The sequence below is a fragment of the Hippichthys cyanospilos genome, chromosome 8 (genome assembly GCF_059441005.1).
Source record: "Hippichthys cyanospilos isolate Australia breed blue-spotted pipefish chromosome 8, RoL_Hcya_1.0, whole genome shotgun sequence".
In the NCBI taxonomy this organism is placed as follows: domain Eukaryota; kingdom Metazoa; phylum Chordata; class Actinopteri; order Syngnathiformes; family Syngnathidae; genus Hippichthys; species Hippichthys cyanospilos.
This window is the reverse complement of record NC_142376.1, coordinates 12,063,888-12,090,661: the sequence shown is the minus strand read 5'-3', so window position 1 is coordinate 12,090,661 and position 26,774 is coordinate 12,063,888. Positions and strand designations below refer to the sequence as shown.

At 39.5% G+C, this 26,774-nt stretch overlaps 2 protein-coding genes across 2 annotated transcripts in view; one reads left to right on the top strand and one right to left on the bottom strand.

The window, feature by feature from the left end:
- Positions 1 to 6,740, bottom strand: part of mocos (molybdenum cofactor sulfurase) — a 50,095-nt gene extending 43,355 nt beyond the window's left edge. Inside the window, exon 1 of the mRNA XM_088422269.1 lies at positions 6,689 to 6,740. The gene's annotated coding sequence lies outside the window, so the exon portion shown is untranslated. The remainder of the gene's footprint in view (positions 1 to 6,688) is intronic.
- vwc2 (von Willebrand factor C domain containing 2) overlaps positions 1 to 25,058 on the top strand; it is a 43,911-nt gene extending 18,853 nt beyond the window's left edge. Inside the window, exon 4 of the mRNA XM_088422276.1 lies at positions 24,251 to 25,058. Coding sequence (XP_088278402.1) covers positions 24,251 to 24,402 — 152 coding nt within the window. The 3' untranslated portion in view covers positions 24,403 to 25,058. The remainder of the gene's footprint in view (positions 1 to 24,250) is intronic.
- Positions 25,059 to 26,774: the final 1,716 nt, after the last annotated feature.

Below are 26,774 nucleotides of genomic sequence, written 5' to 3'. Positions count from 1 at the left end.
AGAGAAAACTCCACCCAAAAACTCCTTTAGGCCTCAATCCCAAAAATGGTGGTGACCCCAGGTTTAGTGTATAACAGGCTGCAGAAGTATCTTGTGTCGTAGTATCGTAGCATTATCACAACTAATAGTAGGAGTGCAGATTGATGTACAGTGGCAACAGCAATAAAAATACTTGTATCGATGCATCCCTGCTCATGTGTTGCTCTGTTTTTCCACTTCTGTGTGTGAGAAGAGTTTACATCAACAATTTCGATTTTTAAAGTGCCTTAAAATAAATAACATCTGTTGTTTTGCTGTGCTACATAGCGGAAGTTGACATGACTTCACAATACCCACAATGCATACATTTTAAAAATTTTACATTTTAGATTTCATTCATCATTTTGATACTGCATTTTGTCCTTTAAAATGAACACCGAGGAAAATATTGATTATACAATAAACTGTGTGTGCGCGTATGACTGTGTGTATTGTAACTTAGTAGCTCCTTTTAAAGGTCATGCATTGAGTGTAGCTCATCAATCATGTGCCCTTCCACATTTTTGACAAATTAATCATAATTTCCATCCAATTTCAAAGAAAGGCTGCAGCATACAGTATGTTCTGTGGTAAATGGTTGTGGTGGTTAAATCATGTGTATATTAATCGTGTTTTGGTGTTGGTGGTAAAACTCTGCATTGGCCTATTATATAAGAAATCACATACCTCAGTAAATCAAGTCAAATCGGTTTCCAGTGGTTGAAGAAAACATGTTTTTTGTTTATTTTGGTGTGACTTTATTATCCTTCAATGTAGAACTGCCATCAATATTTCTGCCTCCAGCAAAATGCAGACAAAGAAGCAGCATATATATCACTGAAGTGGGATTTTTAAGGATTATAGCTCAGAATGCCACGAGAAAATCTACCAGAAGAAGACAACAGAATATGTTGCAAGTAAGAAGCCTGATATTGTGAAACATTACTGCTTGAATCCCTTCAAAGTTCAAAAGAGATTATTGCATTTTTCTGTCGGCACAGTGAGTCATCTTCATAGGGGAAATTTTGAAATAATGCATGGCTTTACACAGACATCTAGATTACATTCTAAGCAAATGATTAAATCAAAGTAGACAAATATCATATTTATATGGCTTAGTTACAATCATTTTGTCATAAATAAATATATATATATATATATATATATATATATATATATATATATATATATATATATATATATATATATATATATATATATATATATATATATATATATATATATATATAATAATTTTGAACAATATTTGAAATGTGCACCTAAATTACTGTTTGTTATCATTAAAATGGAAAGGAAAAGTTAAAATCCTGTATCTTTTCACTAAGCATACAGTGCAAGTAGACTGTCATATTTACCTGCTGTATTTTGGCAGACAACGTGATGATTGTTTATTCAGATGTGAAATATGCACATGCTGAGAGTGCTTTGTGTTGCATTTGGGCAGTGCTTCATCTTTTCTGGATTGCACAGTAGATCTGCTGAGCATCAGCTGTACGTACATCTGTTTAGAGACAGATGTGGCCTGGTTGTAAAATTAAATTCAAAACTGCCACCAAGCCCTCTTGCTCTTTCTGCTGAGAAGGATATGCTATGTGGTAATATATTCCAACCATATTACCATAACATTGAGTTCAATATATCTAAGAAAGCCAATAACATGAGTGCATTGATTTTTCTCAGCTGTTTCTGCATCAGAACCTGCTGGGTTCTATGGAGAATGTGTACTCCTTTTCAAGCCATAAGCATAAAGAGTGGAAAATTTTAACATTTGAATCCACAAGAGACAACACACAGAAAAAAGAAGCAAAAGTACATGACCGTGTTCTAAGGGCTGTGTCGAAGTCTGCTTTACATTTTAAACTTGGATGTCTTCTAACCGCAAATTGCATGTTTTTGGCACATCGTCATTCATATTGGCCAATTTAAAGAAGACTTTTAACCTGCCCATCTGGGCGTTGTATTACAACGCTCTATGGAGCATTAAAATGTCCAGCCAAAAACGTGACCCGGTGACTCCAGCTTCTGCATGGTTGTTAAGGTATCAAAATTGACTGTTGTGAAAGAGAATAGCAGTTAACGTTGCTATTCTAGTGCTAGTCTTAAAATATTTACACCTCTGGACTAGCGGCATGTAAGAAAGTTCAATCTTGTTGCCAAAATATTATGTCTAATAATGTGCAGGTGTTGTGATAACATGAACTATATTCATAACATAACACACATCGACCAATATCAGAACAGGTGTATTTAAACACTTGTCATTTTACAGAATATGCTTGTACGAGGGCAGCACAGTTAGCACGTTTGCCTAAGTGCGGAGATTGTTGGTTTGCTTCCGTTTCTGGCCCAGTGTGGCATTTGTATGTTGTCCCCATGCCCACGTGGGTTTTCACCAGGTACTCCAGTTTTCTCACACATTGTAAAAACATGCAGGGTTGGTTTATTCAACACTAATTGTCCTTAAGTCTGTTTGTGAGTATGAATGGTTGTTTGTCTGTTGTTGACAAAAAAAAAAAAAATGGAGCTCACTGTACTGTGTTGGAAAAGTCCTTGACCAATGACATCATCAATTCGACTTTGACTCAACCCTCATCAATTTATAGTAAACTTCAAAAAAAGTTATGCAACCGCAATTTTGTGACGCTGTGGAAAATGAACTCAAATGTGAATTTATTTCTAATCAATTTAGTATTTGTTGACAAATTCACAGTCATGTACAAGAACTTTAGAACACACACACCTGTATGCAACACATTTACAACAATGCTAAGCTTCCTGCTGCTGTCGTTCAATGCCGATCTGTGACAACAAGAAATAGCACCGTATTAAATGATATAATCTGTTCATATACCCTGTAGCCAGTGAGACAGGAAATTATACCAGAGAGACAGGAACCTCTGTAATTAACCGTGCAGCACCAGCACCACCAAGCCAAGTTTAAAACAATGAACACACACACAATGCATCATAAGTGTGCGATGAAGCCATCCCTAACCAAAGTGAGCCGCCAATCCTGAGGGAATCATCAGCATAAAATGCCGACATCCTAACACTTGAGACTACTTTTTGTCATCGGATTCTGAGACATTTTAAGGACAGTAAAGTTTGTCAGTTGTTGCGATATAACCCAACATGAGCTCACTTACTTGGTAAGAGATTTGGGCACCATTTGTGCGAATGACATGACAAAAATGATGTACTAAAACAACACCGAACATCATGCAACACATGATCTGATGGACTGTAGAGAAACAATTACCCATCGCAATTCCTGAGAGAGAGTGAGAGAGAAAGCGAGAGAGAGAAAGTGAGAGCGAGAGAGAGAGGGATATGTGCTGTTAATTTTCACTCAAAAAGCGGCAAAATGGCCGCCTCCTGAGATGGACAAAAACTGCTTAATTCATATTCGACAAACAAATCATTAATCTTAATTCTGTTATTAAACTGTTGGAGGTGCATAGAACCTGTTATTGTATTTTCTTTTTTACTTGACTTTCCCTTTTAATGGGTAGGGGATAATAACTAAGCCACCTCCGTTGTCAAAGTACTCGCCTGACATGTTATTCTCCTGCTGTCTCTCTATACTTTTTTTATCCTAAATATTTTCGCTAACAAAATCTTCTGAAACCCTAAATATTTTTGCCTACCAAAATCCCCTGGAAAAAAAAAAAAAAAAAGCATGTCTCCCCAGGAACTCAAACACAAATTAGTTACACACTCTGAAATCCACACAACACAGCACATAGCTACAGGTAAGCATAATTTCAAAAGGAATGGCACCAATAAGAGGAGCATGTTATATTTCTTCCATTTTTTTCTTTTGCTGATTTCACTCGGTATAGCATGCATCTGATAAGCTTGCACCAAACTGAAAGTGGCATTTGGAGTTAGATCAAATCATGCAATTTTCTCCCAAAAATAAAATGACTCATACTGAATAGCATCTGATATGTCCCCAAAGCCAAAACATTGCTCATTGCATCCTTGCAAAAAGAGACCATTTATTGTTGACATGTTATCATTAACTTTGTTGTGGATCTTTTATACAAACAACCGTTGCATTTAAAAAGGCCAGCTCAGTGGAATAGTCGTTACCATGTGCGCCACAGAGTTCTGTATTCGCTCAGGCACAAAAGGGTTAACTGAAGACTCTAAATTGCACGGACTGGGTAAAAATAAAATTATGATGAGGTCACTAGATAATCAATAGATGCTGGGTGCATTTATAAGTATTAAAAATTCGTGATCATTCACAATATCCATCCATCCATTCATCCATATGTACATTTTCTGAAGCCAATTATCCTCACGAGGCTCGTAGGCTTTCTCGTGCCTATCCCAGCCGTTTACTCTTGTAGGTGACAGGATTTTGTCCTATTAAGTTCTATCAGTTTTGTGGTTCATTGCAAAAACGATTTATTGACAGCATTTCCAAGGTTAAAGGAACAAAGTATGAATAAAATCAAGTCAAAATGTAATTCAGCATTCCTCATCACCAATAAACAACTAGAAAAGAAACAGTGTTAAAAAATTAATATCACAATGACAGTGACCAAAACAATTATTAGATGTCAGAAATCAAATAAAAAGACAACCAAAATTCATTTTCATGCACGCATGCCCTAACAAGTTATTATTTAATAGTAATTTGATCTCAGGCTGTAATCAATCAATTAGTCACATTTATTCCGCTTAATTTTTAAAGTCAGGGTGTCAGAAAAACAGATCTTCAGATTGCTATCAATTAATTACAGTTATAGTTACTTTTTAATCACGTTAATGTAATTTTTAATCTCTAACTGTCTTCTTTCTGTATGCTGATTAGATCCATTTTTATGCATGGGACTTCTTGCGCTTGAGTTGTTAGGGGTTGGAACACAAAGGTCAATAACACCCAGAAGTGGGTACTGATTTGCTGTCATAGGGCAAGATCAGGAGCAGAAGGAAGATGTTAAAATGAAACAGTATGTGAGAGTTGTCGGTCCCATGAATGACGTTTGCAGCAGCCCAAATTCAGCCTACCTCATCAATGCAAAGCATCCAACTGTGACAGCAGCCTCAGATAACAATAGCAACAAAGACGCTAATGTAGCGAGCCATTGCATGGAACAAAAAATAAAATAGCTTAACATTTTGCAACTGCATTATATATGATGATCATAACCTGCATTTCATCGGAATAATGAAATAAAAGCATATAAAAAGCATGTTGTGCCAAATTTGACATGTTGTCATTATCTAGATGAAATTTCAGCCCCCTAGTGTCCTTTGTCATTGTTTTCCCTTAGATGAGAAATACCTTTGATGTAAATATTAAAGAATTGGACAAAATACTGCACATGGGTTAATACTGAGAATTACTATATAACTGCCATATTCCATTGACCCACTTTTAATCACATAGAACACTACATGACACTGAAGGGAAACTCTTTCTCTCCACACAGTAATTACTGTAAAATAAGGTTATTGGTGGTCATTAATGTTGCCGCCTTGCTAGCATATGCTGTTTAAGTGTAGCAGATTTTAATAGCTTGTAGGAAATGTGCCACATCAAACTTCAGCTCATTAATAGAGAAATAACAAATGACTCATCCAGGGGTGATTTACTGATTGACTGACTGAGTAAATTACAACTGTGCCAATGTTAAAAAGTCAGGTACACAAACATTTAAAAAGTAAAACAAATGGATGAAAGGGTGAGACACACACACAGTCAATATATCTGCTGTCAGCGTGATTTAGCCATTCTGCATTTTTCCTCTGTATCACTTGCATTGGTAAATACAATAAAGTATTGCAACATTTGATGAGTTCATCAATTATGCGCTGACATTAGCATGGCCTTTTCAGGCATGCAAAATCGATGCCTATGGCATGGTCCCCTGTCTCAGATGTGTTATTCGGTCATTAATGCATAGAGACATTTGGGGAAGAGCCAGGGGAGGAAAGATGAAAGTGTGAGGTATCGCTGACATCTCGCCCAGACAGTTGTTCATGAATATCAAAGAACAGCTGTGAATGGAAGCAGGTTCTCAGCATTTTACTCATAAATCCTTTTAAAGCCTCTAAAGTTTGTGACTGACATTTGCTGGATGCTGTCAAGTTTCATTAAACAATAGTGACTCCTAAAAAGATCTTCTGTGGACATTATGATGCAAAAAGGAAATAATGAGCTCGTTTTAACTTTTATGGTGCTTCAAAACAAACACTATTTCTTTGTTTCGAGAATCTTATTGTTTCATATTCTCCCCTGTATTGGCACCTTATCATGGTGACTGGGAATTTCTGGCAGAGTCTTTTTTTTTTTTTAAATCGATTATTCTATCAGCTATTCCAATCCTCGTATAATCAAGCACCCCCAACCTTTTTACATTCTACTGAGATCAAGTTGGATGTTGTTGTTAGTGGATGTAGCTGCTCATTATTGTGAGTGGATATAACTACTCATTATTATCTTCTATCAAAATTAGCTTATGCTAACTGTCCAAGAGTGTGTAGTTAGCAGACAAGATACATATTTTACCAGATGAGTATTTTCATCATCATATTTTCTTTAGGAACAGAGTTAAGGTCAACAAGCACTGACTGGTAGTTAGTTTGCACACACATATGTTACACATGTAATAGTATTCTTTAAGTCACTTACAGACAAGTCTTCAACAGTATTCCATGAGTAAACTTAGGAGGGGAGGTGCCACTAGGTCAGTAACTTCCTATTTCCCTTTATCTTCTTCTTCGTCTTCTTGACTTGGCAAGTTTTATGCTTGACTGCCACCTACAGATTGCTTGTAATAACATGTTATATACTCTTGGATCATGCAGGCCCTGTGCTTCCTGGAAGCCTCATGTGCTTTCAATGAAAACCCACTAAAAATCACTAAGTGTTTTAAGTACACAAACAACATCAGGCATTTGGCCACAGGTGGTGCACCAGCACAAGAAATTGAGCAGTTATGTCAGGATGACCTATGCATTCGAATACAAGTACTGGTGCAATACTGTTGAAGTATAGGTCCACTTTTCAAAAATGTAACTTTACTCTGTCACTCTGTCTTTAACCTGAAATGATCCCACACTACTGACATTCTCAGTGGGCGACTTTCTTGCTTGCCGTCATTTCAATACTGCATGAAGGAAATTTCCATGGAGGGCGGAGCTTCAAGGCTGATATTTTTAGTTTACCTATTTTTAAAATTGACGGCCTAACTTGGACTTATTTTCTTAGCCCTAGTAAGAAGTTTCAACTCCTATGTCAGAGAAAACTTTAACTACATACTGAGAGGTGAGTGAGAGTGTGTCATGGACTGTGCCTCCATTTTTAAGGTGGCGGCAGCCAATGTGATTGGTGTGTTGTGGCAGCAGCTTCCAAACCTATTTGTTGACGATGGTAGTGAGGGACAAGGTACAAAAATACTTTGTTTTGATGAAGAATACAGTTTCTAGGTGCAAAATCTTACGAAACATAAAGACCATTGACACCTCATAGTACGTCTTAGTAATACATCTCAGTGGGGCGCAATGACAAGCTCAAACCCTTACTTGCAAACTATGAGGCCAATCTACTCATTTTGAGCGTTCTAAGAATCCTATCAATCCAATTTGGCTTGTGGTACGACTGAGGCAGGTTATTTGTCCTTGCAAGCCATGCCCAGTGCAACTTTAATGGTTTAACTTTGCTGTGGGAGACGTTCAGTGGTGCCATTGAGAAAAGCTTCCACACGACTTTGAAGAAATTCTAATCCTGCGTGTTAGGAGGGAGAAGCAGAACCTTCCACATTGTGTAGATAGGGGATTGGTCTTTTGCCGTTTTTTTTTAAGGAAGGATGGCTGGAGGATGTGTTACAATTAGAGAAAGAAATCACATATCTCATCCTCCCTAAGGCTGAATCTCAGATTCAGGAGGACCAATGTGCTTATTGATTTGACTGTGGAGTAGCGCATCCCCAAGAGGGCCCTGGAGAATGCATGGGGATTTGCCCAATGAGTCAGCATCTGATTTGTGGACTTGGAGGAGGCAATGGACTGTGTCCCTCAAGCGGTCCTGTGGCGTTAGCTCCAGAAAAATGTGATACCTGGACCCCTGATACAGGCTTTTTGGTGCCTATCTGATCATTCTCAGTTTGGTCTTCATTGCTGACATTGCTTCAGCTTTATGACAGGATTTTTTTTGTTTTGGGGGGGTTCCGAAGGTCGTCTAAGAAAAGACTAAGAAAATCTACCATGAACTAACAATGCATTTTCTAAGCATTGTCACCATGGGCAAAATGATGCTGCCTCAAAAAGTGATGGAAGTCTGCAGGGGTTGTCCGTCTTAGCTTAGCTTTTTATAACCTGTCCTTGTCTGTTGTACAGCGAATCGGAACTATTCTTTTTTTATCTATACGAAACAGTTTTTCAGTGCAACATTGGCATTTGTTTTTTTTTTTTGTTAGTTTTTTTGTGGGATGACTGAGACACTTCTTCGAGATATTGTCAGGCAGAACAAGGTTAGAGTGAGGACACAACAGAGAAAACATCAGATTCACTGAAAGCATAACAATAGCGTATGACAACAATAACCTTACAAAGTACAGTAGTAGGATTTTATTTCTGTTCTGCGCTGTAGGTCTGAGGAAGATGAGTAGCAAACAGAATGAGATTAGGTAGCACAGGTCAAGGATACTAGGCCAGGTACTGCTTAGGATGTGTAGAGGGAGTGGCTATGCAGTGCCAAAGCCCCTATGCAGAATTTGAATGCAATCACAGGAAAGTCCAAGAATGAACATAATAATGGCTGTGTCACAATTTGAGAGTGGCCCCTGACCAAAGACTTCAAATTGCATGCCGCAAAATGTGGGTGTACCCATCTGTTTGTCTAAATATGCTCAATATGGCACAATGTATTTTCTTAGCACTTGGCATCGATTACAGCCTATTCAGCCTGAAAGGTCTCTTCATTTTTCTTCTGGAGCTTTGTTTAGAGCATGTAGTTGTGAGTTTGTGATGTTCTCTGTGGTGTTTTCACTTGTGAAGCCTTTTAAGACCCTGTGGTGATTAAGTGATTAAAAAAAAAAAAAAAAAAAAAAAATTGACTTAACTTGACTATGGTACGCTGTAGCATTTCCACGGTAACCTTAGCATTAGCTTGGTGCAGCACTGAATATGATTATGATAATCAGTTTGAATATTCTTAGCCAATACAGTACAAGGAAACCGTGACATAAGATTGAATGCCTGTAATGGTACGTTACTGCATCAGATGTTATTCACATACACACACACCCCTCCACATTTCTTACTGGACTTGTTGATTCTATCCAGCTCTGAAGCTAATGTTGCATGCTAGCTCGTTGGTTGGGTCCAGGATAAAAGGCCATGGCTTCTTCATTAGAACCATCACAATAACCCAGCCAGTGATAGGTAATCTGCAGTAATCTGCAGTGTATACAGTGTGTGTGTGTGTGTGTGTGTGTGTATATATATATATATATATATATATATATATATATATATATATATATATATATATATATATATATACATACACACACACTCACACACACACACACACACACACACACACACACAGGCCTTTAACAAGGATGTATTACGATCTCTTGTTGGTTCACACATGTACGCAATGATCTCCAGTATGTAGATTTAAATTAAACGAGCTTCATAAAACCTCAGGTTTCCTGTTGATACAAAACATGATATGGTATTCCTTGTTTACACACCATAGTGCCTAATTAATTTGATTGATTTTTGAGCTTTTGTCATGGAACTGTCACTGAACCTTTTCACAAGAACATTTTTTCAAGCCATGAAGATACAAACACAAATACATTTTAGACGGACATTACAAAATATTTTAATAATATTATATCATTTGAATACACATATCTACAATTTATTGCATTTAATGACACTCTGAGGCACATTATGAGGCTGCATAGAGAAATTATTAGCTGCTATCAAATCCGCTAATAAAGAATCCCCAAATCAACTTTTTCTATTACTCTGTACTACTGTGTGCGGTTGTATGCAGTATAAGTGCCTATGTTTCAAATCTCATTCATAAAGTCTGAAAACTAATTTGATCCACACTATTATCATCCTTGAATATGATTGAAAAATAAAATCTCATCCTAGTCCAGATTAATGAATTGAAACATGATTGTTTCCATTATTTTTTCTACATTTAAGGAAACCAGCTTTGTTTACTTACAATCTTCTGGGCAGCCCATGAAGAAATGAGCAGAATGCAGAAAAATAAAATTCAGTTATACAAAAAGCTAGTTTGGCTTGGGAAGACTTTGTATTCAAATTCATATTCATATATATATTTTTTAATATTTGACAATTTTATTGAGCACTTTAATCATGTTTCAGTATTTTACCAAGACATTCTCTATCTTGGGGGCATGGTGAGTAGCACGTCCTCCTCACAGTTCGGAAGTCCCAGGTTCAATTCCAGCTCGCCCAGCCTTCCTGTGTTGAGTTTACATGTTCATACCATGCCCATCTACGGCTTCCTCCCACATTCCAAAATCATGCATGCAAGGTGTATTGGGCATACTGAATTGTGTTTAGCTGTGATTGTGAGTGTGAATAGTTGTTTGTCTTTGTCTGTCCTGCGATTGGCTGGCAACCAGTTCAGGGTGTCCCCCCGCTGACCGCCGATAGGCACCAGCAACTATAGACGCAACTTGTGTCAGAATGTAAGTTGCTATAGAAAATGGATGGATTTTCTGTCTCTGGTCTAAATCTATGTTTGCCATAATGGGAAGTGATCACATTACACGTTCTTTGCTCAGGCAGAATGCTTCTTTTTCCTTTAAATTGAATTCATTGTACCCCTTTGGTTGGATTTTTTACATTACAAAGAGATTGAGCCTTTTACAATGATGTCAAAGCATTAAATATTTAATGAGCTTCAAGTATTGCTTGAACACTTGTATGATGACACTAAAGGTTCTGTGTTTCTGCCCTCGTGAGGAATATTGATTACAATAGGCAGGCCACCCATGTCCAGGTAGATGGATCCATAAAGATTATAGGTGTCTTCTTTGGATAAAATATGAAAAAGAAAATAATATACTGGACTTAATGCAGAAACTCTCAGCCATTAATATCTTGAATTCATTTATTCATAGTTTGTTGAATTGGTCCCCTCTCATGTTTTATATTTTTACACATCGGCGACACTTTTATCCAGCATTTATAATGCAAATGCACTCAAGAAGTCCATTAAGATGAGTGATTTCAGCTCCTTTTCTCCCCTGATAATTGAGATCTGCTGGTTTTCATTTTTTTTTGAATGATGGGATGTGATGGTGTGAATGTGTCCTCTCTTCCGTTACATGATGTGGTGCTGCTTTCAAGCTACGCGTGCTAATGGCATATCATTTCCACACGCTGCCTTTGTCACCTCTTAACAAACTGTCGTGAAAGTCCGGGTCCACATGTACAGTCCATTTGTCTCTGCGAGTGTTATGGAAAAGCTCTTGTTGTAGTGTGCTGGAAAGGAAAAAATTGTGATGCCTGTGCATTAATGAACAAAAGAATGAAAGGGCGATAAAAATGAATGTGCGATGCATGCACCAATGCAACAGCGTGTGAGTGTTCCACAGACTAATCAAGATGAAGTTTGACGTTCACTTCATATTGCCCTTGCAAATCTTTGACACACTTTTCTTGAGGAACTGTTGTAAGGGCTCCCTAATGATGATGAATCAGAAACAACAGTAGTCCACGGCCATGGGATGAGCTGTTCCCCAACAAGGGTGCATGCTGGCATCTAAAGGACTTATGAATGTGTTAAAGCTGATATTTTGACAGGCTGCTCGCATTGATTGATGTGCTAGCAGCACACTTCCTCTGGGTGCTGACACCCAATGAAATGCGGCGGCTCCAGCGGAAAGACTCCTCATTTTTCACCCTCCTAATTACATAGTAATGTATAACACAACAGCTTGAGAGCTTGTTAGTGCAAGAAATGGCCATTGTTATGCTATACCTGATGCTGCGAGAAACAATTCCTGTCGAGTTTATATTTTGTGTGGTGCAACTGGGGAGATAATGGATGCTCTATGGGCTCTTTTTTCTTCCTGTTGGCTGAAGACAAAAACACCTTCATGAGACAACAACAATCCAAAAGCGTTGACCGCAAAGAAAAACATGTTTTAGTAGGGCTTATCAACATAAATCCCATTTTTTTTGGCATTGGGAATTTACTTCTCATTTCAGCATTCCCTCTACGACCAAGGTTTTCCTTTTACAGACGTGTGTATGCAGTAAACTGTTTGACTGACTCTGTATATGCATTTATTATTTATTTCTGTTTTGCACATTCTCTGCTACCTGTAGTTAGATCTATGCTTGAGGCCAATTCCACAAACAATAACAAAAACAACTTAATTTTTAAAGAAATCGTACATTTTATTGATATATTTACTTACTTTTACAAGCTTACCAAGAGCTTGGAACTACAGTTAGCAAATCCATAAAGTGAGAAGTGGATTACACCCTGAACTGATTGCCAGCCCACCACAGGGCAAGGTGCTGAGAACTAGAAGTAATCAGTGCCCTCCCCCACAGGTGCAAACAGTTACCTTCAAAAGTGCATATTCAAGATTCAAGGGTTTAATTGTCATATGCATTACAACTATTACAACATTAATAGTTAAATATGGTTAGATGTCAAGTAATTGACCCCACAAAAAAAACATAGATCTCAGGAGATTGCCTGCTGTAAATCTTGGGTCACAAACAATGGCACCCCTGCATTAAACCATCAAGAAATTAAGAAAAAAGAGAGTCTAAACAACTAATGTATTTTTTTGTCTGGCAGAGATGGTTGTTTCAAAATATGGGAGGCGAGCATTACACAGATGAAAATTTGTTCCATATCAGATGAAAAGGGAGTAATCATCAACCACGCAAACCCATGAAACCGAAGAAAAAGAGACTATTTTCTTTCGATTGTAAAGATCACACATTTTGATATGTGTGTGTGTGTGGGGGGGGGGGTGTTAATGAGAGATAATTCTGTGCTTTTATAATAGCTTTTGTAACAAAGTGTCAAACCTCTGACATGAAATACTTGACCCACTTTTTTGTAACGCTATTGGTACCATTTTTACCCTATAAAACAACTTTATCTTATTTGTGATTTACTAAATTCACAGCTTTAAATTGTTGCTCATAAAGAATCTGTTGCAAACTCAGAGATATTTAATTACAATAGCAATCAAAGCAACAGCAAATATGTAGTGTCTCTTCCACTGTTTGAACTAAAACGAGATCTCTTTTAGCAAACCCAATCCCTATTACATGTATAATTAATGACCAAGGCGAGACGTATTTGAACACAGAGCACTAGGTTCTTCATTTTGTATTTTATGTGAAGAAAAGTTACAGACCCTTCCAGTCTCTTCAATGTTCTCTTGAGAGCTAGGGTTACGGTGACTCATGCCGTAAACAATAAGTTTTTGAAGACACTGTTCCAACATGGTTTTGCAAGATCAGACCCCATCTTATTGCGGCGTATTCTTATTACAACAATAGATGCATTTTCAGTTCAAAATTTGCATCATTAGCCTGATGCTAAATGCTTCTCTGCGTAAACCAAGGGCGGCCACTCAATGGTCTCAAAGGCCTTTTAATGGCAGTGAAAAGCAGAAGCGGCTCTGAATCCTTTTGATGATGCATGGCAGTTTGGGAAAAATGTCAGCGTGTAAATTCCACCTTTTAAATGTCCCTGGCGAAAACTTTGATGCATCCTGTAAAATGTCTTCTGTATTGGTTTACTTCTGATTAACTGCCGGTCAGAAAAGGGCACTACCTGACACCTACAGTATTACAAACCTTATCGCAAGATTTAATATTAGTGTGTCCATTAAATTATTCTCCTGCCCTTTTCATCCTCATACCATAAGATAGTTTTGGGACAGCCCAGTTGGAGAGCATATTTTTCACTGTGGCAGTTGGTGCTGTTGTTGCTTGTGATTTGTTTGTCTTTGGCTGCATTCGAGCTTGCTGTGATGTCAGGAAAGACATATAGGGCAGACTGAAATATATAGGAGAGACATTCATAATATGTTTAACTGAATATGGAGAAAAAGTATCATTACACCTTTGAACTGCTCATGTCTCTAAAGAGCAGTAACCCAGTTATTCTAGCTTGAATGATGCATTATTGAATTCTAAAAGTATCTTTAAGGGGTATTGTTGTGGATAGGTATGGCACTATCGAGTTTTTTGAAACAGTATTTATATAACCTACAGAAAATTCAAATTGAATATTTATTTATTCAGCTAAATGTAAAGAATACATGTTTTTGCTTGGGTGCAAAATATGTATACGTTTATAATCACAAAAGACCAAACAGCACATTTGCATTTACTAATGAAAAAACTTTCATAATTTTTTGGATGATCAATACTTTCTTACTTAATTTTAAACTGTGCTTAGAAATCCCCCTTGAGAAGAATTTTCTGTTTGAAACATCAAAGTGTGCAGAAACATTTACTATTTGTCTATAACGCCAGCCTATATGGAGCATTCGAGTGCTGCTATCTCGCGGCTGATCCAGGGGTGTCCAAAGTCGGTCCTCGAGGGCAGCTGGTTTGCATGTTTTCCCGGTTTCGTCCCCTGACACACCTGATTCAAAAGATCGGGATCGTCAACAGGCTTCTGCTGCACTTCCTGATGACTTGATCATTTGAATCAGGTGTGTCGGGGAAAGAAACCTAGAAAACAAGCAGGTTTCCGGCCCTTGCGGACCGGATTTGGACACCAGCCGGTAAACACCAGAGATGGGAAAATCAAGTCCAGAAAATCAAAATTCTGCCATAGTTTGGATTTAGCCACATGATTTTGTTTTATCGAGTAGTCCTACCTTTAATCTTTATGGACGCAAGATTCAGCTGTACACAGGCACCCTGCCTATGTTAATCAACCCCTTCATAGGGGTAGAAGTGCAGTAGAAACAAGACACCAGACTATTCTGAAGAGCCCCCATCTCAAGCCTACTGAACATCACAGAAAGGAGCTGAAACATGCTGTCTGGAGAAGGTACCCTTAAAACCTGAGATAAAATACCTGTCAGATTTCATTGGATCATGGTACCATGCATTTGTCCAGTCCATTTCGATGTTTGTTTCTTTTTATTTTGTTGGGGGTTTTTTTACCTCAAAAATAAAGCAATGGGTGATTTTCAATCGTCAACTTGCACCCATTTAAACATTTACTATGCCCGTCTAAAAGGGTGACATTAGGCTGGATCTTCTTCTGGGCAAGATGCTAGAAGCAGCATGTGTCCGTGGCCAGTCAGTTACTTGGGATACTCACATTCACGTCTATGGACAATTCTTTAACCTAACACAAGGAAATTCATGCAAGAAACATTAAAACAAGGAAAAACCCCAACAGAGTGACCTGAGAGGTCAAATCTAAACTAGGAACTATGAGACAGTGGTCCAGATGGGCTAAATTCTATAACACTGTGCTGTCCTTGTTAATTCAATGTTTATTTATTATTACCATTGTCATAATTACGTTCGTTCAGCAGGCAGTGACTCAACTTCACCCTGTGCTCAACTCAGCTCTGCGTCTCCTATCAACAATTAAGATTTTTCATATTTTATTAAGGCTCACTTTAAAGAGATGGGCAGAGCAATCTAAAGTACAATTATTAGTCCTACTAATAATGAGTTTCAATATTGAAAATACAAATATTGAAAATGTCCAAAGTTCCAAGTAATTAGGCATAAGTGACAAACACATGAAGTATTGGCTGAAAAGGAACGAGACACAGAGAAACATTGTAAAACAGTGTTGACTCAGAGGGGGCTACAAAGGTTATCAAATACACCAAAAAAATGCAAGATTCAAACTGACAGAATTAAAAACAACAAAATAGAGCTGATCTGAAGTACATACACAGCAAGAATATCTCAAATTAGAATTCAGCATTTGTTAAATCAATGAAAATATACTTTATTTGTAGATATTTGTATTAGTGCTGTTCAGAAATTTAAAAAAAAGATTAATTAGGATATATAATTAATTGTTCTCAATCTCTTTATAAGCTCACCCAAAAACCTCTAAAAAAACCTAAATTTTATTTCATTTAAATACATTGCACTATTGTGGCAATAAAACAATAAAAAGTAGTGTCAGTGACTTATTTCTTTTTAACAAACTGTAATGCAGTTGGAACCATTCTTTGGCTGTATTTGATGCTAGTCCCAAGTGCTGACTGATCTTTGAATTGGACTGTCGGGAATGGTGCTTTGTTTTTTTTTTTTTTTTTTTTTGTCAATTGGCAAATAATTAGAAAATATTATTTTTAAAAAATGTCCATCCTGTCCGTCGCAAAGCCGACGTCCGAGCAAAGTGGCTGTCTGAGCTTTGCTATGGTTCACTACATTAGCATCTTTGTTGCTATAATTGTATATTGTTGGAATGAGAAAAAAAGTAATTCACAAGGTTTGAATAGTTTGAATCTGTTGACATACAAATGGTAAGACTCTGTCGAGAAATATAGAAGTGGTTGAAGGATGAAAAACAGTGAAATACAAAAAATGTACAAATTGTTGGTGAAAAATGCATGCTTTCTGCTATATAGGGATTGTGGGAATGTTTAATATTGATCACAAGGTGAACTGATTGACCTGTATTTCAAAAATTTAAAATAAGAACATTTTTTAGATTTCTCTCTAGGAATGAAGGGAGGTTCTGGGGGTGAGAGAAAATGTTCAACTTTAAACTGTTTAAGCTCATTTTTTATTTTGATGCCTGGAACAGCAAAAAATGCTGGTAAATTGATAAACAAGTATGTACAGCCTTTGCCTATAGGCTGGACAGCAGGGCAACTGGGTAAGTTTTGTTTTGACGCGTGCGTCAATCAAATAATTTCAATAGTCTCTTTGTGTTGCGTTGGATATGCCAATCCGTTTATTTCGTCCACATTCCTTTTCGTTCAATATCTTGATAAAACAATAATTCGGGTTACAAACCAAACTCAAAGACCACTCACGTTCGCACGTTCGCACGTTCGCACGGTCGAAAACTGTTTGTGTCTTGCCCTGTCGCACCTGACTGCAATCACCAACTGTCACGTATTTATGTAACCATGGCAACCATGGTTCCACCCACCATAGATTGGCATGTCTTCAGACAATTTGTTTACCTTTCTTAATATAAACAAATTAGAATATACAAAAAGCTTTTTGGCTCCAACACACCGGCCCCTAATTGAGAACGGCAGGAGACCGTGAACAATTCAAACCAATATTAACATAAATGGAGCCAACAAGTCATGTAAACGAAAACAAAACAAACCTCTTAGAAGCTTAAGTGTCTGCTTCTTGAATCAAGCAAAGCTTAGTTATTGGTCTGTCCAGTGTGCTGGTTTTTGTTTTAACTCGTGCAGAACGCACTAGTCCCTTCTTGTCAGCATAGATCTTTAAGACCCTTCCCAGCAGCCAGGATCCACGTGGGGCTGTTGCATCCGCGATCAATACAATGTCCCCCTGCTCCAGAAAGGTCTTTGAGTTCTTTCCAATGTTCTACAAACTGCGACAGTCTCTGCTGTATCTCCTCCTGGCCAATGGTGTTGTCATCAGACAGCTTCTTTCCAGTATCAAGCACAGACTTAATTGCCGGCTCATGGGCTCCCAATTCAGCCTCAAGCCTCTTGCGTTTCTTCCTCAGATTCTGCACTCCAGTCAAATCACGCCCATAGTCTTCTGAACTTACAAGCAACTTCTTCTCTTTGATCCAAGACTCTTCATCATCTAAGTCCCTGAAGAACTGATGTAGACGGTGAGACTCATTCAGCTTCGCGTGGCGGCTGGCTGCCATGCTCTTTATTTTGTTGAAACGACCATTAACAGCACCACGCTTGTCCTTCACTTGAGAGGTATCAAAGGTGTTGCTTGCCATCAGACTGTCAGCCTGTCCATTTAAATCTTCCAGACGATCTTCATGGGCTGAAATATCAGCCTCCAGCAACTGATGTTTTTTCAACAGGTTGTTGACTGAGGCCAGATCTTTCCCATAGTCCTCTGAAGCAAGAAGTGCTTCCACCTCAGAGAGCCAAAAATCAAAGTCTTTGATGCCAGTGTTAAAGTTCTGTTGCTTATTGGCTTCTTTGAGTTTTTGGCTCTTTTCAGCAGATTTGTTGACGAGAAATCGCCACTGTTCATCCAGCGCACCAAGGCGTACCTTAACTGCATCTTCACTGCCAGCACAGGCACCTCTCTGGATGACTGTGTTACCAGTATCTATGACGCCACGGATTCGATCAGCATTGGCATGGAGCTCCGCCTCAAATGCTTGGTGCTTCTGATGTTTACTCAGAAGCTTGGATAGCTGAATGTTGGTAGGGTCCTTGTAGGACTCATCAGAAGCAGTCTGCAGTTTCTCACTGATCCAAGCTTCTATTTCATCCACATCTCGGCTGAATTGCTGCAGGGTCTGGGATTCACCACGTTTTGAGCGCTTTTCAATCATCTGGGTCTTCAGCCGACGCCACCTGTCAAGAACTTCATTGCGTCGACTGCAGATCTCAGATTTGGCATAATGGTCCGCTCCTATGAGTTGATTGGCAAAGGATTGGAGAGCAGCAATTTTCTCTTCCTGCACATTAATGGCTTTATCAAAGTCTTCATGTTTTTTGATTAGTGCCTCAACACTATCAAGGGAGTCTCCCTTGTCGTCACTTGCAAGAAAGGCTTCACGAGCTGCCATCCAATTCTCAGCTTGTTCACAGTCTCTGCTAAAGAGCTGGAACCCCAAGCATTGGTCCAGCATCATGCGGCGCTGTACCCAGGCCTTTTCCAGGTCAGCCCGCTCCATTTCTAAAGTTTCCAATCTTTGCTTGATCTCGGGAGTCGCATAATGTCCTTGCACCAAAAGCTGGTGCCCGAATTGCTCAAAAGCCTGGAATGTACCAAGACGAGCATCTATTTCTGTGCGATGTTCCTGATGTCTTTCTAGAAGTGCTTCCGCTCCAGTCACATCTTTGGCTAGCTCCTCAGAGGACACCAGTCCTCGGATACCATTAACCCAGGACACGAGGTCTCTGAAATCAGATAGAAAGCGCTGCAGGTCATGTGAATTTCCCAGCTTGTCTTTGCGCTGATCAGCACGTCTAACAAGGCTGCTCCAGGCAGAGTTGAGCTCAGTACATTTCTCTTTAATGTCATCCACTGCTTCTGGGTGGGACTGTATGAGACGTTGTGCGGTTTCACCAAGAGAGTTCACCTTGTCACCTAGGTCTCTTTCAAAGCCCTCATGCTTGCGCTGCAAAGCCTGAACACTTGCCAAATCATGACCGTAGTCTGTGTTGAGAGCCTGGGTTTTTTTCTCAATCCATTCTTTAGTTTCATCAGCATCTCTGTGGAATTTCTTATCTCTCCCAAACCTCCTCTTCAATCCAAATATGCGTTGCCTAGCAACACACCGATTGTTTGGCAGACAGACTTCCTTTTTTCTGAAAGGGAGTTCCAGGGTGTAATGTCCATCTTGAAGCTTACAAGAATCAGTCATGATTTTCATGAACTTCTTATCATCCTGTGACATTTCCTCTTTGTCCTCCGATGTCGTTTCATTAAAATCATGGTTGTACTGATTGTGCAGCAATTCCTCCAAATGTGTTATGGAGGTCCTGTTGACAGTAACGCACTCAGCCTGCTCACTGTAGCCGGAAAGGGGACCATTAATAACCCACCCCAATAGGGTCTTAATGGCATATGGCCCATTACCACGACTGTTCACAACTTCCCACGGTTCAAGTAGTTTAGAGGCATTGGTACCAATCAATAGCTCAACATCAGCTTGAATGCGTGGAAGAACCACCCCATTTAAATATGGCCACTTAGCCAGCTCCTCTTCTTTAATGATGTTACTGGTTGTAACAGGCATTTTCTTTTGAGTGTAGACCTTGGGCAGGTCAAAGAACTCTTCTCCAGTGAGGCTTGAGATTTCTAAATCGGTCAACATGTAACTGGATACAGATGCCTTTGGGCCCATGGTTAGAAGGCTGATTTTGGCTTTTCTTCCATTCAAATTCAACTTCCTCATGAGGGCTTCTGAACAAAAGGTATCTGTGCTGCCGGGATCGAGGAATGCATAGGTTTTAATTACTTTATGTCCCTTGCTGGACTTCACCTGCACAGGTAAGATTGACAAAACGCCATTACTGTCACCGGCCCCTGTTTGTCCACAAGTTTGCAAGGAGACCTGTGCGTTGCTTACTGAAGGCTTATTTGGCTGACTTGCGTTGCTTGACCTCTGCTTTTGGTCAAAGTAAATATGAAGAATACTGGGATGCTTTTTATTGCACACCTTGCAAATCAAACGGTCAGCACAATATTTGCTTAAATGGCCTTTGCGAAGGCAGCCAAAACAGACTCCATTTTGTTTTATAAAAGCAAGTTTGTCTCTGTGTGACTTCTTCTCCATTGTTGGACACTGATCCAGAGTGTGGTCTTTAGAACAGCATATACAAGAGGCGGTGTTGTGAGCAGTATTACTTGGCTTGGGACTAGGTGGAAATCTTGCTTGCTCTTCTTTAGGCGGAGGGGTTTCGATAGTAGTTGCAAAGCTGTCTCCTTTAAACCTGGGTTTGCCTTGGGACTTCAATTTGTTCATTGGCTTTCCTGTGCCCGGTGTGTTATTCTGAATGTCACCAAAGACTGGATCTGATATTATCTTTACCTGGCGCTCTATAAAGGTGACGATGTCTGTGAACTGGGGTCTGCGGTAGTGTCTTTCCATTATGCCGCATGCAGAGACTCTCCAAATCTCTCTTAGCTTATATGGAAGCTTTGAAATGATGACTTTCATGTTGGCTGGCATGTCAAGTTCTCTCATATACTGTACCGTTTCCATGGCATTACAACACTGACGAAGGAAGAGTGAATATGCTCGAAGGGATTTTGGATTCTCAGATTTCAGCAGCGGCCAGTTGTGCACCTTCTCCATATATGCTGCTGTAATTTTATATTCATCTCCAAAGTTTTGGTCAAGAAGATATTTTGCCATGTCATACCCTCTGTCTGGTGCCATGTGTTGACAGCTCCGTACAAGCTCGTTCGGCTGACCCTTGGTGTACCTCTCCAGATAGTACAGACAATCCCCTTTGTTGCTTGCGTTTCTCTCAACGCAATGTACAAAGGCTCTAACAAAGGTTCTATATTGTAGAGGATCCCCATCAAAACATGGTATCTCCCTGGGTGGCAGTAAATGAGAGGTTTGCTGTTCCATTAGCATGGCTGTGATTTCATTTTGTTTTTGGAGCAAGTTGCACACCGTTGAAGTGTCATTGAATTGAGAAGCATTTTGTTCCACAGGGGGGTTCCTGTGGGTGGTATGGCCAATGTCCCATGCTGCATTCATAGGCATGTGTGATTGTGAAAAGGGTGGTGGTTGTACACGTCGGGGTGGTGGTTTTGTTTGAATATACGTTTGCTGCTGTGGTGGTTGTGAAATAAGTCCTTGCTGCTGTTGTATAGGAGGCGGTTGTTGTTGTACATAGGATTCTGCAGATTGTTGTCGGGGTGGCTGCGGTTGGATAGGTTGTGTGACTGGTTCATGTTTTCTGGCTAGGGTGTGTTGTGCCACCGAAGGTTCTTTTGGTCTTGCACCTTTCCTAAAGTAGGAGTCCATTCCATCAGATGGTGCTTGTGAGAGGGTTTGGTGAGTGGGAGATTGTAGCACTGATATTTTGGCATTGGCAGCAGCCAGTTCTGCCTCCAGCTCCAATGTTTCCTTTTTCTTTCGCAGCATTTCCTCCATCTCCTCAAGCGCATGCTTCTCCTTTAATGCTGCTGCACGAATTACAAGGGCAGCTCTGTCTGCCTCTACCTGCTTGCGAGCTCGCAACGAAGAGGTGCTGGACCTACTCGCTTCACTCCAGGTGTGACCTTTAGTGGATTTTGTGCTTTCAACATTAGAGATGCTGTCGTTGGAATTGATTTCATTTTCCACATCATCGCCACTTTGCACAGCTTGGGTCCTTTTTGTCCAATCATTGACCTCCTCAATAAATTGATCGATATTGATCATTTTGGCCTTGAACCAAATGTCATGTTTGTATTGTTCTTCTTGAGGTATTAGTGGTAGAAGAGCACACTGTGCCTCTCTGGCACCTTTGCATAGGTCAAGATATTTCACAAGTGCACTTTGAACCTCCTGTTTGCATCCTCCATTTTCCATTAATTCTCCAATTGTTTTCTGCATGTTGGATGCCCTTTTTAATTTAGAATTTCTCTCCTTTTGCAATGAATCAATTTTCTCCATTAAGGCCCTTGGTGTTAGTTTCACCTTGCGTTTGGAGCCAACCTGTGACCCAACTTGAGATTTAACCTGTGAAATTTCACTGCGAGCACTTTGACCTGTGGTGGTCACATTAGACCGTTTTTCACCCTCTGAAGGTTCATCCATTATTTGCATTGCATCACCATTTGAGCACATAACATGAGCAACACCTTTACCTGAATCCATTTTTGCAATACAAAACCCAACCAGCAGTGTGAAATGTAAAACAGTACCTTGTTATTTCAGTCAAACCCCACAGAAATTCATCACATTACAATCAAGACCTTGTAAAACGTAACGGAGATGAAACCATAAAACCACCAATGCATTGGATTTTACCAGAGCGCTCGTATTGACACCTTTTTTATCCTCAAAGTCCCCTATGTGTGCACACAGTATTTTAAATGGCCATATATTGTTAACCAGCTGGTAGCGCGCTACATACCTTTATGTGCACAGTGTACCTGTCCAAGTTTGGAAAAGTGCCCCAATGCAAAGTTCAAGCACCGGGCCGTTGTCCTGGTCGTGTGATGCGATGCGATGCGAGGTGGCTGGGCAGCGCGGCCGTCCGCTCACCGTGGATGTTCTGGCTGGCTGCCTTGCTGGTCCTGACGTTCGCGGTGCCTCCGCTGAGCCAAGCCAATGGCCCGCACGCCGTGTCTCCCCTGGCGTAGTCTTGTGGTCCGTTCAAGTTTCGCAACAACTCAGCGAAACAGCACTAATTTGTCCTTTCATGCAACGATCGGATGCCGTCCAAACCGAGCAGCCGTCACGTTGCGTTTCCTCTCTGTTTCCAATATACTTTAAACTGGTAGTCCGTCTCAAACTAAGACTACAGTTTTCGACATTGTACAGCCTTTGCCTATAGGCTGGACAGCAGGGCAACTGGGTAAGTTTTGTTTTGACGCGTGCGTCAATCAAATAATTTCAATAGTCTCTTTGTGTTGCGTTGGATATGCCAATCCGTTTATTTCGTCCACATTCCTTTTCGTTCAATATCTTGATAAAACAATAATTCGGGTTACAAACCAAACTCAAAGACCACTCACGTTCGCACGTTCGCACGTTCGCACGGTCGAAAACTGTTTGTGTCTTGCCCTGTCGCACCTGACTGCAATCACCAACTGTCACGTATTTATGTAACCATGGCAACCATGGTTCCACCCACCATAGATTGGCATGTCTTCAGACAATTTGTTTACCTTTCTTAATATAAACAAATTAGAATATACAAAAAGCTTTTTGGCTCCAACAAAGTAATTAGAAACAGGTGAGTGTCATTATTTATAAAGGGTTCAACTATTCGCTAGCAAGGCTTAGGTGAGGTTCACCAGTTTGCGAACAAACTGTGAGCAAAAGGTCCGGTATCATCAGTTGATTCAGACAATCTGGGGAACGCTTTGCATGTAAATAGTGTGGCCAAAAAACAACATTGACAACCAATCCGGCAGGCGGCACAATCAAAACAGGCATTATAAAGGATGTTTCAGAGTGAGCTCATTAACATTTCACAAAACCATTCTTCATGAACATAGTTCGCCACTACATCAGATAAAACGCGGCCATGCAAAGTGAAGCCCATATATCAAAACTACTGTGAAATGCCGCTGGCTTGTCTGGGCCAGAGCTCATCTTTGATGGACTGAGGGAAAATGGAAAAGTGTGCTGTGGTCTGACGAGTCCACATTTCAAATTGTTTTTAGCAATCATGAATGTCCTGTCCCCTGGGCTAAAGGGTGGTTTGAAGGGATTCATTAAACTTCAATAAGAGACTTGTTTTTGTATTGAAAACTGACAAGACAGACTTAAATGTGTTCATTTGTGGCCTCCCTTATGGTTGGTCCCATTTATGCATTGCTTTGCAGTTCTAATTTTCCATTCTCATTTTGTCAACAGGACCCAACTGCTTTGCAGACACAACAGTGATACCAGCCGGACGAGAGGTGAAGATCGATGAGTGCACAATCTGCTATTGCACGTACGAAGAGGGCACCTGGCAGATCGAACGCCAGGCCACCTGCAGTAAGAACGAATGCCAGCGCGGTTAGAAACTGGCACAATGAGCGGAAAGTTGGCATACAACACCAGCGCCCGTCCCTGCGAACACTTGGCCTTTCACCCAGACTTCCGGACATCAGGGTCAACCGACTCGGCATTTGGAGTCTGTACTAAGCAAAGGCTTTTATGAAGATTTATAATCCGCACATAGAATATTTATTTATCTATGTATTGAATTATTTATGAATATATACAAATACTGTCTAGATGTCATGCTGAACTATGTACACGTATTTTTATAGGCTCTGTATTTTAGTAATTCGCCTCATTGACTGCAAATAAACAAGCGAATGTACATGAACACACGAGGCTGTCTTTGGGGGCTGAAATCTTGACATCGCCATCATTCGGGCGAACGCTGACAGCTATTCTTTAACTGCCATTCGGACAGGCGTCTGCCTCCATCTGAGGCAATCTGTCAGGCGCTGTTGTTCAAGGTGATCAAATACGGAGCCAAAAGTTAAATGAAAGCTGACTTGACTGTTTCTTGTATTATGTTCTTTAGTCTGAATGTTTCAATTGTGCTTTGATTTCAAAAGTGCTTTTTTTTGTATCTTGGTGCTGTATGTTCCTGTTTCAAATAAACGGCAATCTGTGGCTCTGCGGGTGCTCGCATGATGCTTCCGATCAGCCTGTATGAAACCGAGTGCTTGTTTACTGACTACCAAATGACTGAAATATTTGTTTTCTGTGCAGTCGTGACTTGGACCGCAGTTATGGATAAAACAGGTGACATTTTGAAGGAGCCCTAAATGGCACAAAATGAGCAAAAACTCCTAAGAGTAATTGCATTTATTTTCGGGCTAAAAAAAAAAAAAAGACCTGCCTTATAGTATGAACTATACAGTAAACAAAAATCACTTGATCAAATTCTTCAGCATATTATTAGACCTTTACATAGCAGTAATTAAAGTGTGGAAATTTTTCCAGTGCATTGGAAAAAATGTTTCTGTGCTTCGTGTCTGTTTACTGAGAGCTCAGTAGTATATCAAAGTATAAAAAGAATACTGCTAGGTTATTCCTGAATTGGAGGACATTTTACATATAATTTTGAATAATCCACATAAAAAATACCAGAAGCTGCAATTTACAAGTAATTTTCTTTTTCCTGAGACTGAATCTAAATAAAAAAAAAAAAAAAAAACAAATGCTTGAACTTAATTTTAAAAATATCCAGAGTAAATCATTAATCCATTTTCTTGTCAAACCCCCCTCACATTCTTTATGTTTTATTTTTTCATTTACATAAGTGGGTTTGTCTTCTTGATCAGCAATAACAACAAGCTAAACTGCTAGTTTTTACTCTTGGGAGAAAGCTAATATTCGTCTAGACTTACAACCCTGTTACCAGCAACCTTTGTTGCTGTGATTAACAAGTGTTGGAAACCCCTAATTGGAGTTGACAATTGTATCATAAGAGCTCAATAAGCCTTCGATAGATTATTACCTATTATTGATGATTACGCAGCAGAAAATCAGAAAAGTGCTTTATTTTTCCAGATTGTTTAAGACCAAATGTCCTCTTATTCTACGATGACCCAGCACGTAACTGTACATCTTCAAAACAAATCAGACTTCCATTTTATGTGTTAGTGAGTTTATGTGTTTTGTGTATTTGCAACTTACAGTGATTTTGAATACTCATGTAAATGAAAATACGGCTTGTACAGTCTGTTTTTGAACTTACACTGAGGGAAGGACAGTGCAAGGAGGAAAGCCAGGGAGACACAAAATCAATTATCTAGAAACCTGAAGTTTGATATTACGTTATCTAACACGGAGAAAATACACAAGTGAAAAGCAATTGGTAACAAACCCAGAGACAATCTGAACAAGACATAATGCAATGGAGCAGACATAAGAACACAAGGGAATGATCTGACATTTGCTAGTGTGGGCGCTGAGCTTAAGGGTCCTGATAGCATACGGCATTGGTTCACAAACTTTATTGAGACAAAGTACATATTTTACACGGGGGAAAATCTCATTGTACTTTACCCCCCAACACTATACACTATGTCGCAAAATGTATAAATACCGTAGCCGAAACTGGAATCTCTCAATGCCCAGGGATGAAGCCACTTTTTTTTTTTACTGGTCATGTCTGGCCCTGCCTCACTTGTCTTCCTAAATATATAATGAAGGCTTTCCCACCCGAACATTTGGCTAAATTCTGTGTGTTTTATTTCAAGCATCTGACAAAACATGCTGCTGCTTCGTTCATATTGAGCTGCATATTATTACAACTGAAACAAAACTGAAGCTCAGAGCGAAAGAGAGCATCCATCCAGAAAATCAATATCAGTCAACTGAAAGGTAAGCCCTAACATGTAAACAGTTAAAAAATATGATATCTCACACT